Raw genomic sequence first — 13,820 nt, forward strand, 5'->3', positions numbered from 1 at the left:
GTACCCGGGGTGCTGCCGGTGCCTCCCCCCGGCAGCGGGCTGTGCTGCGAGGCCTGCCAAGGGTTAACGCCGAAGCCCCACGCCCCCTTTGACGGAATGGGGCCAACCTCGCCAAATTTGAAAAGGCAGCCGGGGGCTGGGAGTGCGCCCTGGGCGCCCCGAGCAGCCCCGGACCCTGCGCGGGCAGCAGCCGCCGGGCTCGGCTGGGCTGGGGCAGGGAGCGGGGCTTCCCCCGGGCCCTCCGCGCCGCGGGACCCGCAGTGCCCCAGGAGCAGAGCGGGGAGAGCAGGAGGAGCCCCCCCGGCGGTGCAAAAATGCAGTTCGCTCTCTTCTTGTCCTGGTGCTGCTGCCTGCACGGATGCGCGCTGGGAACGGGCTTCCTCTATCAATTCCCGGCGTCCAGCCTGCAGCACAACTACCCCGAGCAGAGCTCCGGCTCGCCGGGCAGCGGCTTCGCCAGTCGCCGGTGAGTAGGAAGGGAGGGGTTTTGGGGGGGCCGGGGGGGAGCCGGGCTGCTCCGCTCCATCCTGGCTGCGTGGGGAGGCTCCCTACCTGCCGGGGCACGGGGCAGCAGCGGTGAGCGAGAGGCGAGTTTTGGCCAAAAGCTCCCCTCCTGCCTGCCCCTCCGCCGGGGAGGGATGGGGGGCGGTGGGCAGTGCGTCCCCGCAGCCCCCTGCCACGGTGGGTGCCGGCAGAGGGAACTGCGCTAGCCCTCGGCTGCAAGAACTTGGTCAGCTCAACAAAGGAAAGAGCTTAATTACAGAGCTGTCCTCCAGAGCCCCAGCTCTCAAATAGCTGTTTAAAACCAAAGCTCACGCTTCTCTCCCCTCCCCTTCCCCAGCCGGTTTCTCGTAGACAATATAAATCAGCCTTGATTTACTGTATCTTGCTGCTTCAGTAGAGCAAACAATTTAGTCTTCTCCCCCTCCCCTCTGTTTTCTCTGGGTATTTCTCTGGAGGTGAAACAGCTGTTCACATGAATGAGCCGCACTGTATGAAGCGGGAGAGTGGCTTAACCTGACTCCAGTTGTTCTTGAATTTCACTGTTTTTTTCCTGCAATTCCCTTAAATGGGAACTTGGGAATTTAATATTCAGGGCTCGTCCATCCTGTCTCTCCCCCTTCCCCCTCCCTCGTTAATAGCCGGTGTGCACGAGTCCTGCTGCCGTGCAGGAGGGCTGAGGTTCGTTGGCCCTGGCTTTTTGGGCTAGGCACCGGGCTGGGGCTCCTGCGCGGCGATTTGCATCGATCGCCGTGTCACGAGCACAAGAGTGGGTGCTAGCCTCGCACAGCCCTCACATATGGTGCATATTTCTTCTCCAAGTGGGGGTGGTTTTGTTTGCTGGCCTGTCAAACAGGCCTCAGTCTGTAGGGGGTGTGATGTTAAACTACAGTAACTGTCAAAGGGTTTGAAACAGCAGAAAATTATAGGAGAGTAATGGGATAAACCTATCCCAGCTGGATCCGTTCCAAGGTACCCCCTTCCCCGAGCATGAGCTGCAATGAGAACCACATGTCATTTGTCTTACATATCTATTAGCCTGCAGATCTTTGTTCAGAGCTACCACACTTACTTGAGCGAGGACTGTGTTGCTGCTCACCAAAGGCCTTCCCCAATTCACACTCCTGCATCATTTTCCCAGGCCTCAGTTGTTTGGATAGCCGACCCTTTGCCGGGGGAACACATCCCTCCCCAAGTCCATAATGGGCTGTATAAAGCCATCTAAGGCTAATTTAAACAATGATGTTGGGAAATCTTTTAGTGTGTTTTTTTTTTTTTTTGTCCAGTGGAACTTTGCCACGCGAGTATCTCCCGTTCTGGTTTAAAGCAGAGGGGGAAATAAATTGAAGGGAGGGAAAAATCACTGGTGGATGTTTTGAAATAAAAAATTGGAGTACTTAGTCAAATATCACACGTTGAAGCAATCTTTGTGTGCTTGAATTTCCCATTGAGTGGTGGAGTTTTGTTGTTGGCAAATGTCTAACAGCTTCACTTTTCTGCTGGGAAAGTCCGTGTGGGAAAGCTGTACCCAGCCACAGAGCTGGACCTCTGTGGGGAGGCTCCTGCAGGGCACAGCTTCAGGTCGGGGTGGTTGTGCTCATCTGGATCGAATGTGGTGCTGGATGAAGGACGAGGCTTTTTGCTCTAAAATTTGACATTGATCTATGTGGATGTGAAGACTTTTTTTCAGGGGACTGAGTCTGGCTGGTACAAACTGCTGTTTGCACTGTTCAGTGCCCCCTTTGCTATCCAAACGGGTGACCTTACAGCACCTGACTGCCATTAGGCAACAGCAGCCATTCTCACCTCCTTTCTGCAGACTTACTTTTGGCAAACCTCTCAGTGCGTGCCTTGTCCAGTGACTTCTGCTGTGCCTCCTGGATGCCCTCAGCCAAGCGCAGACAGGCCAGAGCACCAAACGGTACTGCTGCAGCTCCCGCCCTGTTTGGTACCCGCAGCACGTACTGATGTGATGCTCTGCAGCTGACGGCTCCCGATGTGAGACCTTCCCTGTTCCTGCAGTTGTCTTTCTGTCCTTGATCAGCAAGCGAAGACACGTTTGAGCTGTTTGGCAATCTGTGGTCACTTTTTAAAAAAATTGACTTGTCAAGAAAGTTGTATCTTTCCAAGGGAAAAAACAAACACAATTTTGCTGGAATATCCTGTCTTTGTAGGAAACCATTCCAAGCTTGAGAGCTGATGTAGGCCTTGGTATCCAGGCTGCAGGCCATCTTGGAGATGGGCTCCCAAGGCTCTGAGGACTGCTGGATGCTTTTTCTGAGGCCCTGAGCAACATGAAAAGTCTCTGGTGTGTGTAGGGAATATTTGGAGGGGGAAGCAGAAAGCATTATGCACATCCTTCAGAATGGAATTATGAAAATGTTCTGGTGGAAACGTTGCTTGTCTCTTTTTTTTTTTTTTTTTTTTAGAAAAAAAAACACGTTCTGGTTGGATTTAATGTCAGATCTTAGTTATTAGTTAAGATGTTTGCAGTCTAACTTGGCACATGCTTGAATTGCTGTCAAGTTCTGTAGGGGATGCCCAAGTACTAATGCCTGAAGTCCGAGCAGCAGTGCTTGTTGGCCTTGTGTAGTGTAGCAGCCTGGCTATTTTGTCTGAAATTCCCATTGAATCGGGCAGTCTCCTAACAGGACACTTGAATGGCTGGCTTTCAAGGTCACGGTGTTTGGGTGGACCTGCCATAGGTCTGCTCTTTTCAAAATATCTGCCGGTGTTGTGCGTGGTCCTACAACTGCGCGTTTGCTAGGAACGGAGTTGGCCCTCCCCAGCCCTATCTGAAGGACTGTGCACAACTAAGCTGTGACATAATGCAGCCTCTTAGGTGAGTTTTTAGTGCTTTCAAGTAAGTGTGGGTCTCTTCCTGTGATAGAAGCCTGTTCTTGACATTAAAAGGTGACCTATAAATGAGTATCCTGATTTATGTAGACTCTCACAGCACTTTGACGACACTATCTCTGGAGTTTTCCTGATGGCTCTCTGTTAATTCTCTCTTTCCCAGAGAAAGGTTGTTTGAACCTAATTTCAGCCCCACATTCTGAACCTCTTGTGGCTCTTAAGTGGGTGTGGAGTATACATATTGGAGAACTGTGTTTTTTTCCCTTTTCTGAGAGAATCTTGCTTTCTGAGTCATTCCCTCCATCACCTAATAGACCATTCATTGCCTGGGGTCGCTGGTTTTCTATGGTTTGCTGCGAACTGTGTGGGGATGTCAAGCAAACAAACTGGGATTTGTGTCATGCTGAGTTCTCAGCACTAATTCCCCTTTGAAGTGCCCTACCCAGGTAACCAAGAGGTCAGAAGGTCCTGAGCTCATCACCAAACCCTTGAACCATCCGGTGTTTGTTTCCTGGACTCTGCAGCCATCTGATCTTCATCTGACTTGCGGGGTTCAGTGCTGGAGCTTTGCAATGCAATTAAAACAGCGAAGCTGATGGAAGTGTAAGGACTTAGCAACACTGGAATGGCTTTGAAATACCAGACGTGACTGTAGTTACTGCAGTAAATTGTATTCATTTAGGAAATCTCCTACTGTCTTGCCTTTCCAGATGCTTGTGTGAATCATTTCCTCTCATGTATGCTTCATTTTCCAGCTCGAGGAAGGAAAAGGCAGCAGAGAGGCAAAGCAATGGGTGGCAGTGAACTTGTGCTCCCCTCGGATAAATTAACAAATGCGTCTCTTTCAATAACCCTTATTTGTTCAGTTTCTCAAAGCTGAGCTTGTTAGTGCACTAAAATCCTAGCTGAAACACATCAGGTTAGAAACTTAACAGCCTTGCTTGGGGTTCTTGAATCTTGGATCCTAGCTCACGTCTTTGTTTTATATTATTGGGCTGTGCCTTGATAAAGAGGAAAAAATAAGAATGTCTTTAAAAATAATGAAGCACTGAAACCATCGAGTGCTTTAGGCCTACAGAGTTAGAATAATGGGTTAGCTACTCAAGCTTTCTTGCTTTAGACCTAGCACGTCTGGAAACATTGTTTTGTAAAGTGTAGGCTACCTCTCCTGTAGTGTGGTGTTAAAATTCATTGGACCTCATTTCTGCAATACGCTCAAAGCTCTCAATTCGCTTTTAATTAGATGTAGGCAGTGCTTAAATTTGCTTTCACTGAAGCGTAATGTTTATTTTGAGGCTTTGAGCTTAAAGCTAGCCTGTGCCAAAGCTATCGCAGAGATTCTATTAAGGGTTATAGCTGCAAAAATTAAATAATGAAATGTTACTAATTGGGTTATTGTCTTGCAAATTTTCAACTTTTCATGTAATTGAACAATATTAAAGTTCCTTCTCAGTGTATTTGTGCACAAAGTGGCACTGACCTGAACTGGAGTCCTTAGGTAGTGTTACAGAAAGGAACAAAGGAGGGGAAGGTGATATTGGTTCGTATGGGTTTTGTTCCTTATTTCCTTTTTAGGAAGACACAATTATTTGTTAACTTGCGGTTTATTACATGGAGTAATCTGGTTGAGATGTTTTGGCTTTTTTTTGGATTTCTTTAACTTTCTTCTTTTGGAAATGAACAGATGAATATGTAAAGAGTGTGCTTGGGTGAAAGCATTTCTTGTAATGCTTAGGCCTGGCTATTTGAAAATAATTGCCTCCCTTATCCTTCCTCTCAAAAATATACAATTTCAGGTTTAAGGCTTGTTTTCAGCTCCCAAAGCAGGGAAACCGTAGCTCTGGCAAAGGAGAAACCTCTCCTATTTGTTTAGAAATGGCTTTCACACTGAGGCCCGCGGTGGATGCTGTTGAGATGAAAGCGGAAGGCAGCTTCCTAACACATAGCGTTTGGGACAGATCAGTCTGCTCTTTCATATCTGTGTGGTTTGTCTCGAAAGAGAATCTGCCTCTTACAATTATAGCAGCTGATCTTGAAACCTCTTTGAAGCTGAGAAGAGAAGGTATCTGTGAGCTGCTTTCATGTAGGACTCTTCCCATTACCTCTGTGCAGCGTGTCTCCTGTCTGTCCTGCGAGAGCTGATTGGGGCTGACGGTACTCGGCTATACAACTTTGCGCTGAGCAAGTAAGTCATTTGTCAAAACATTAACTTCAACTTTAATGCGAGGTACCACTGCCTAGAAACGCATCTGTTCATGTCCAATCTTGACATCAGGTTATGGAGTCAGACGTCCTTTTAATTGCTTCCAACTTTTTCTGCCCCTAGGAACTGGATGGAAGTGATATTCCTTGATAGTACTTGCACTAGATACAGGCACGTGTTTGCGCAGAGCATCTCAGAAACACCAGCATAGTGAAGTCATGGGCTAGGGAAATATCCCCATGGACATGGTCCTGTAACCAAGGTCTACTGAGTAAATTGTTCTTGACTCTGCAGATGGACAAATACTCTTGATTCCTGCTTTCCACTTTGCAATGTAATACTTGAAAAGAGGTTAAAAAAACAAATCAAACAAAAAACCTCATATACATGAGGTGGGAAAAGAGTATCACATAGAGGCACTGGAGAGAAAGGCATTTTATGAAAGATACCTGCTTCATAGGAGGACGGTTCTGGAGACAGGCTGTGAGAAACGGGGTGCAGCAAATATGACTGCAGAAGCTGCGTACTGAATGACTGGTCTTCTATTCCAGTTTCTCTTACAGAGCAGGATGCTGCTGACCTGTTGGGATGTTGGAGCTCTTTAGGACTAAGAAGAGGCAGCAGTGTGGGTGCTAAATGAGCTAGATCTCCATTTTGCCCTGTTGCGATGACCTTGTGAGATGGAGTTGCTCGGTTAAGGCACAAAAACTTCCCTTCTCTTCTTGGCTTCTCTTGTGCCTGGGGTCAGTCTCCATCTGCTCTTCCCCCACAGGACTGTGCTTATTTAGCCCTTCAAAAGAGTGGTGCTGGGAGCTCTCAGCTTGGTTCAAAATGCTTCTTCTCATCACGAAAAGGCTTGGGGCAGATGGGCTGCTGCGGCTGCCGGGATGACATAACGTCTCTGCGCCGAGCCTCCCATTGGCGGGGTGCTGCGGAGCTTGGTGGGGTGTGGTAGCCCTGAACGGAAGGGCAGACGTTTCTCTTTGCTGTGTGCTGCTCAGCCCTTATTAAACTCAGATGTTCCTAACCCCTTCCTCCAGGCTCTCATTATTGCTGTAAACACAGTAGAGCACAGGGAGCTTTTTTGAATCCTTATTTGAGGCAGCAATGGGTGACAGCTCTACCAGCAGCTCTCCAGCACGCCTCTGTGTGTAAAGGGGTTGGCGTGAACGTTCCCTTCCAACACGAGGGAAATGCCGCTCATCTACAGGAAAAGGCTTTTCCATCTGATGCCACTTCTCTTCCTCTTGCCTCAGGTTGCTTGGCTTCCGGTCTTTCTTCTGGCCCGATTCTCTTTTCTTCCCTGGTCTGGTTTTTACCACCCTGCTCAGTGTGTGCCGTTTGGCTGTTCATCTCATCACTGTTACCTTGTACAAACTTGGAGTTGTTTTCATTTTCAGGTGGCAGTGAAAGGGACACCAGCTAAAATGTGATTTCTGGTGCTGTGCTAGGATGACTAAAAAAAAGGCTCTCCTAGAAGAAAAACCTGAATCTGGCTGTTGGCAGCTCCATATCTCAGCCATACCCGTTCCAGTTTAATGTGTGGCTCTCACAGAAAATTTTCCAGCTTTTTAGGAAGGCAGAAAGGGAGGAGAGACTGCCATCGTAACAGGCTCTTAGATGCTTCCTACCTATAAACTGCACTTTGTGCAGTGCAAGCTGTCATACCCACCCCGCACAGGAGCTCAGAAATCCTTGGTACCTCCAGATAACTAAGGTGCGACCAGGCTGTTTCTAGCCTTCTTGCACACAGTTCTCCAAGGGCTATATCCTTTGAAAATCTACTTATGGATCTCAAATTTCTGTCTAATATTACTTGTCTTTGAGTGGAGAAATTGCTGACCCTGTGAGGTACCAGAGCTGCCTTGTACACGGTGTCTGACTCGGTAAAAGCTGCATCCCTACAAGCCTTACAAGATTTCTGAAGATCTCTGTAAGATTACCTGTATGACTTGGTTTTGTGACGTTTTGGCATCTGACTAATCTTGCATGCCTGGTTGTAGATTGAGCAAAAGATCCTGGTTTTGAACTGTCAGGAGCTGAGTCAGACGTTAGGAAGATCATTGCCTTCCTGATGCTGTATTTACCTACTGGATGCTAGGTTTCTTGTAGGAAATCTGAGCAATTTGAAGATGAGCTGCCCTGTTGCAAGGTACTTGAAATATGGCCCCTTGATTCTTCGGCTTGGTCTAACTTGCTGTTTCTGGCATGTTGGAGGTACTGAGAGCTTTTCTTTTTTGGTACTTTACAGCCCCAAGAGAACGCTGATTTAATGGTCATTACAGCTTTGAGGCAAGCTTTTTATGCTGCTTTTAATGAACTTGAAGCTAAAATAGTGTCGATCCTAAGAACTGGGCTGTCAGCTTGTGTCTGTCACTGGCACTAGCAGTACAGGACAGAGAAAATCTGATATGTGTAAGCCTCAGTATTTCAACATGGCAAACCCAACTAACCTAAACAGAGAGGGGGGAGCCGCATTCTTTGTTATGCCTAATCTCTGTATTTTGTTAAACATGCATTCCTGCCAGAACTTTATTGGACAGAACAATGGTGACCAGCTGGGCAAGTGACCCTGGCTTTTCTGGTCGGCAGAGGAATTCGGCATCTGAGGAGTCCAGATTCTCATGTGCAGCTTAAAGTGATCTGGATTTAGTTGCTTTTAATTATCAGCTGGCTGATTCATAAGGCTTTGTTTTCAACCCTGTTTCCCAAGAAAAAGATCATTCCCTTCAATGCTCAGTGTATTCTGTAGAGCAGCACAGAGTCTGGGAACTGAGACTTGTACGTTTCCTCTTTCTGACTTTTTTCTTTCCCCTGAATAAAAAGGGAATAGTAATATTTCCCTTCATGTAAAGGAAGGCTCTGGGGAGTACTTCATGAGGGTGTGGTTAGATCTTACATGGAAAGCTGCAAAATCCAACGTATTGTATGGGAATGCATGTAGAAGTTTATAATAAAATCTATCCATGATAATACTTGGCACTTGTGTAAACTTCCACTCTTACAGAATGGAGGTCGTCGTGCTCCTTGTTTAATGCACCTCTCGGAGCCCAGATGACTGAAATTAGTCTTTGGGAGTTGGTCTGTGCCTGGCTTACACAGAGAAGAGGTTAGTTTAGGGGCTGGGGAGGGAGGTGCTGAGTGGGGCTGGAGTGAGCAGCAGTGGCACAGGCTGTGGTACTTCCTCTCCCCTTCTCCAGCGAGAGCTTTGGAAGCTGAATTAATTACACACCCGTGGAAGCAGCAGTGACCCTTGGGCACGCGATGAAAGCCCTGTGGCCGCTGGTGCTACCAAGCAGCACCGGTCTTTGGGCAAAGGCAGGTCTGGGCTGTGATGCTGCAAGCTTTCTCTGGTCCCGTGCTGCCTCTTACATACGAGAGCGAAAGAGGCAAATTGGCTCTGTAGGATGCTGCAGCACTTGGCCTAGAGCTGTTGTAAATCAGCATAACCTGCAGCAAAATATATAGCCTCCCTGCAGTGTATTTTGGGCTGCAGCACGGAGCCAAATGGTTTGAACTATCGCATAGTAAAATGCTGTCTCTTGGGCTGCTGTTACTGGAAGTCGCTAATGTATATCACAAATGATACAAAAATTTTGGATTACGAAGTTGTAGGAATTAGTCTGTAGGCCTGCGGATAAGCTTTGAGTGCGTGTTGCAGAAATAATAAGATCCTGTTTTGCCAAGCACCAGAAAAATGCTTGAGTCCTGATAGTGTAACTGAAAGTCTGCTAAAACCCTTTCAAAACCTCTGCAACCAAAGCCATTGGAAATTTATTGCAAGGACTGCAGCAGCACGTTCATCTTCTTGGGTAATGTCGTTTGAAACAATCAAGCTCTAATTGTTTGTCAGCCCCTGCCAAGTGGTTAAAGGCGTCTGAACTAGGGGGTTTTCGAAGCAGCTTCTAGAAACCACCATACAACTTCACTGCAAACAAACTTCCAGCGCCCAGGTACCTTTTGGAGGAGTCTCTGCTTGACGTCTGGGAAGGTGAGGATGGAGCTGTGTCTGTCTGCGGCGGGTGGGAAGGGGGGGGAGCGGTGGGAAAGTTGATGTGACGGGATATAGTCGTGGCAACTTGGCTCTTGAGCTGAACGCTGCTAAAAACTAGATGGGTTTGTAAAGGGTGCTTCACCTTGTCTCTTGGAGTCAGGGAGGCACCTTGTGCTGCTCATGCCTGGGTTACTGATCTGCATGTAAGCATCTCTGTGCCTTAAGGAGGGGAGGCTCGCTTTGCAGGATGCCACCATGAGTTCCGTTGTATATTTTTGTGTGTTTTTAAACAAAGGCATTTGTCTGGAGTTGCACACAGCCCACAGAATTTGAGGCTCAGATATTGCCAGTAATGACTGAAAAATTGAAGTGTTTCCACAGACACGTTGACTGCAAGAGGAAATGGCTCAACAGTTGTTCTGCCATCTCGCCCTGTTCCATGCTCTTGGGTTCAACCAACCTTTTTGACTTGCACATGTGGGAGTGCTCTCAATCCAAATTCATCCCGTTTTTTTTTTTCGGCTACAGGATGTGTGTTGTCCTCTTTTACTGGAATGCCAGCCACATGTAAATAGTTCTCCCGAGCTGCACTGAGAGGTGTAAAGGAAATCAGCCATGTATGTGTGCGTGAGGGAGAAAAAGCATGAGCAAACTTCAGCTGTGATGCGCAAAGGCTGCTCGCGTGTGCGCTCTGGCACAACAATAAGCTGTAGGCTGGGCAGTTGCTGAGCAGCCGTGTGCCCTTCATGGGTTTTCTGGTCTGCCTGCAGTAAGTAAAGCAGCAGGATGCTGTTCTTCCCAAATGATGAGGGAAAAAAAGGTAAAAACATGAAATACCTGTGGCCCATCAATCAAATTCAGGTCATAACTGTTTTATTTAAATCATCTTCCACACCTTTGTGTCACCAAATGTCTGCTTCTGCAGAACTCTGTGTGGAGGTGGAGGAAGGTAGGCTGTCTTCTCTGGTTTTGCCTGGAGTCGATCCCAAGTTTTGGATGGTGTGAGTCTAAAGTGGGATGTGTGCGCGTCCCGTGTCAGCTGCTGCAGGGCGAGGCTTCTCTCACTTCTCTCACCAGTAGCTCCAGATGCTTCCAGTCCCAGCAGCCTGTGAGGCCCTTGCTTTAGGAGCACACGTCCTTTGCATGCCTCACTCCACACCCTTCCCAGTTCCTGGTTAAAAGTACGCTGTGGGGTTTTCCCTTGCCTTGGAGAAGACAGCTAGCTTGTCCTGCCTCTCTGCGTTGGCAGGTAACTCTAAACTTCAACAGCAACAAAACCCTACAGCCCCCATCTAATGGAGTTTGCCACTCCTGCAGTTCCCCACAGAGCAGGCAGGGCTTTTCCCTGCCCAGCCCTCTGTGTGTCCCCTGCAGGGCTCCTGCTGTCACCTCGCTCTGCCTCGGGGCCACTTTCTCCCCATCCCCTTTCCTGCGTTCGTCCTGGGGAATGCTTAAGGCACTGTTATCATTCCGAAGGAATCTACTCTGCGTGCACAGGCTATAGGATTTTTTTCGTCTGTTATTACTTGGCCAAATCAAACCCATTTTCCACCTGGATACCGAAATGTAGATCTCCTCCCTCAAGACCATCTCCCTTCCAAATAGAGGTTTCCAAAGTGCTGAGGCACTGAAACGGTTTCTTAGATTGCTCAAGAATTTTTTAATAACAGGGAAAGGTGTTAGTGTTTCTGTTCACGAGAGAAGGACTTTTTTTTAAGACTTTTTTTCTAGTGAACAAACCTGGTTGCACAAAAAAGAGCTAATAATTATTCTTGGCTGGAAACGAGATGTGGAGCCTACTTCAAAAACCTGTAAAAACTTAGAAAGATGTGTCAAAGGTAGAAGATCCTTCTTAACTGAAAATATATTAAAGCACTTTATTTCTAGATGCCTTCGTACAGTCTGTCTGTAGACATCTACGTGCAGCGGGTTGTGTGATTTAACCATGCACCATCTGGTTAAGGGGGAGTTTAAAACCCGCTGAGGCAATGCAGAGCCCTCGCTAGCAGGGATTTGGGACTACTGTGCACGGAAGAGCTGAGCTGCAGCAAATGCGCTGCAGTTACTTTTTACGGTGCCGGACCAACGCAGCTGGCCAAGTGTGAGAGGGGGAGTCTGGCACAAGGTGAGCAGAGGCTGCTGCCGTAGCCGCATATCGTGTGCCTGTAAGTACCGCATCCGCGGTCAGGCGGAGCACTGGGCGCGGTTTCTGCTTTGCATGGAGAAAGTGTTCGTGACTGGCACCTGGGTTTGTTTTAGGGCAGCTCATCGCCTGTTTAGATGGGTACTGGGAATGAGTGGAGAGAAGGACAGGGTCACCTAACTGCCTGTAGGGGTGGATGCGTGCTTGCAGAGGGAATTGCTACTTCACTGCGCTAGAGTATTGCTACTTCGCTGCACTAGAGATGACTTCTGAAAGCTTTTGGCTGTGCGAGTAGGAATCAGTAACTGTAAAGCCATTGAGACATCCTCCAGCCCCAGCTCGCTGTCGGATCGCTCCCCAGCACGCACTGGAATCAAAATGAACTGTTGTAAAGGGCAAGCTTAGCTCTCTGATCACGCAGCAGATCTCAGTTTTGATGTTCCTACTTCCCTACACATGAAACTCCCCTGGGTGTGACTGGAACAATAGGATTATTTTCCAAATTATTTTTTATTGTAGTAACGCCCAGGACAGCCTTGTGCCAGACATGGCAGCCATGGAAGAAAAAGTTTTCAATTTAAATAGCAAATTAACACGCGGGCTTTGGGTTTTGTTTTTCAGACTGATTAACGCTGTGAATGCCCAGCCAGAGAGCGTTTGTGAGGCTTTGCTTCTCCAAAGTGGGGCCTCGCCTGGCTCAGCTCAGGGGGCTCTGAGCTTGGCAAGCAAAAGCCCCCCTGGCTTCACCTCCCCCATCCATTAGAATGACCTGGCTTATCCATAGAGCAGTTACTGGAGAAAAGGGTTTAGTTCTTTAGTTCGAGTGCAGGCACGTTTGTCGGGTACAGCTGCCCCCCAAAAACTTTCCTGAAGCACCAGCAGTAGCCCTGTCTCAGGTCTAATGCAAATGCTGGCTGATGGGCACCTGAACTTCAGTAGCTTGCCTAGGCTGGAGTGACCGAGCTGGCAAATCAAAGGGGAGGCAGGGTTGTTGGTCTTGAAGCAGTATGAGTAGATGGAGTTGTCTAGACTGTCTTACTGCTAACTCCCTCCTCCAGCACAGGAAACATTAGGGAGTTGTAGGGTTTTCTTATAATTTGCATTGAAGGAAAGGCTGTGACTGGTGCTGTTTCTTTGGCCCTTCCAATGAGGATGTTATGTCTGGCTCCTTGTATGGCAGCCACCTGAAACAGAAGCGATGAGGAATAAAGCTGAGCCTGCATGCTCAGTTCAACTTCATGCTAGCCTGGGAGAGGCTCCCTTGGTTCATTAAACCTAGTTCCCCACCGTGATGGGCAGACACACAACAAACTGCTCTTCTAGGAAGGTCTGCCCTTGTGTACAAGGGCCCACAGAAAGCTTTGTTTGTTGCTGAACAAATTGGAGACCTAGATTGAGTGAAGTGGTTGTAACAGCACAGGCAAAGAGGAGGAGGGATGGCAGGTGGAGGAAGTGCTGCTAGAAATGCTTTGGGCTCTGTTTACCTGATGCAATTGTCCGTGTAGATACTACCAGTTGCATCCTAACACCTGTGAGTCTGAAGCTCATGCTCTGCTCTGCCTTTCAGTGCTTTTTTGGGCCAGTCGTGCTGGGAGTTCACAGGACAGTCCTCTGAGTATAGAAACAGCTCAGGGAAACAAATCTGTATCCCCTTAAAGAGAAAAAGCATGCTTTCTTTGTGGGGTCTCCTTCAACATGGTTTTCTCTTTAGCTCTCAAAAGAGTGTATTTTTCCTCGATGATAGCTGTATCTCTACTGTTCAGCCCCAAGAAGAACCTGGAACGTGCACGTTAAATGGGCAGATGAACATCATGCAGTTGATACGGAGCAACAACTTGTTTGTACCACCTTATTTTTTTCTCCTCTGATACACTCGGTGCTCTCCTTTTGACATTGCCTTTTGTTCTCGCTGTAATTTGCGGTTTTTGGTGCCAGTATAATGCTAATGAAAAACACTGCTTCGTCTAGGCAGAGTCCCTGTGTTCCTGTCATGCATGTGGCTTTCATTGCTGCTGGTAAGTGCTGTGAGTTTGGCAACAGAAGGCTGAATTTGAGGGACAAAGATGTGCTGTTGCCTGCTTGGAGCTATATAAGCAAAAAAAATAGATTCAGGAACAGACCCT

At 47.9% G+C, this 13,820-nt stretch overlaps 1 protein-coding gene across 6 annotated transcripts in view; it reads left to right on the plus strand.

Annotated features, from left to right (window-relative positions):
* Positions 1-13,820, plus strand: part of COL26A1 (collagen type XXVI alpha 1 chain) — a 187,970-nt gene that overhangs the window by 13,632 nt on the left and 160,518 nt on the right. For 3 of the 6 annotated variants that reach the window (XM_040532119.1, XM_040532121.1, XM_040532122.1), the window contains exon 1: positions 110-466. The exons of 2 other annotated variants lie outside the window; for them this stretch is intronic. In XM_040532119.1, coding sequence (XP_040388053.1) covers positions 315-466 — 152 coding nt within the window. In that variant the 5' untranslated portion in view covers positions 110-314. Of the gene's footprint in view, positions 1-108; positions 467-13,820 lie in introns of those variants that run through there. One more of the 6 variants, XM_040532120.1, reaches the window with a different exon arrangement.

The sequence above is a fragment of the Cygnus olor genome, chromosome 20 (assembly GCF_009769625.2).
Source record: "Cygnus olor isolate bCygOlo1 chromosome 20, bCygOlo1.pri.v2, whole genome shotgun sequence".
In the NCBI taxonomy this organism is placed as follows: domain Eukaryota; kingdom Metazoa; phylum Chordata; class Aves; order Anseriformes; family Anatidae; genus Cygnus; species Cygnus olor.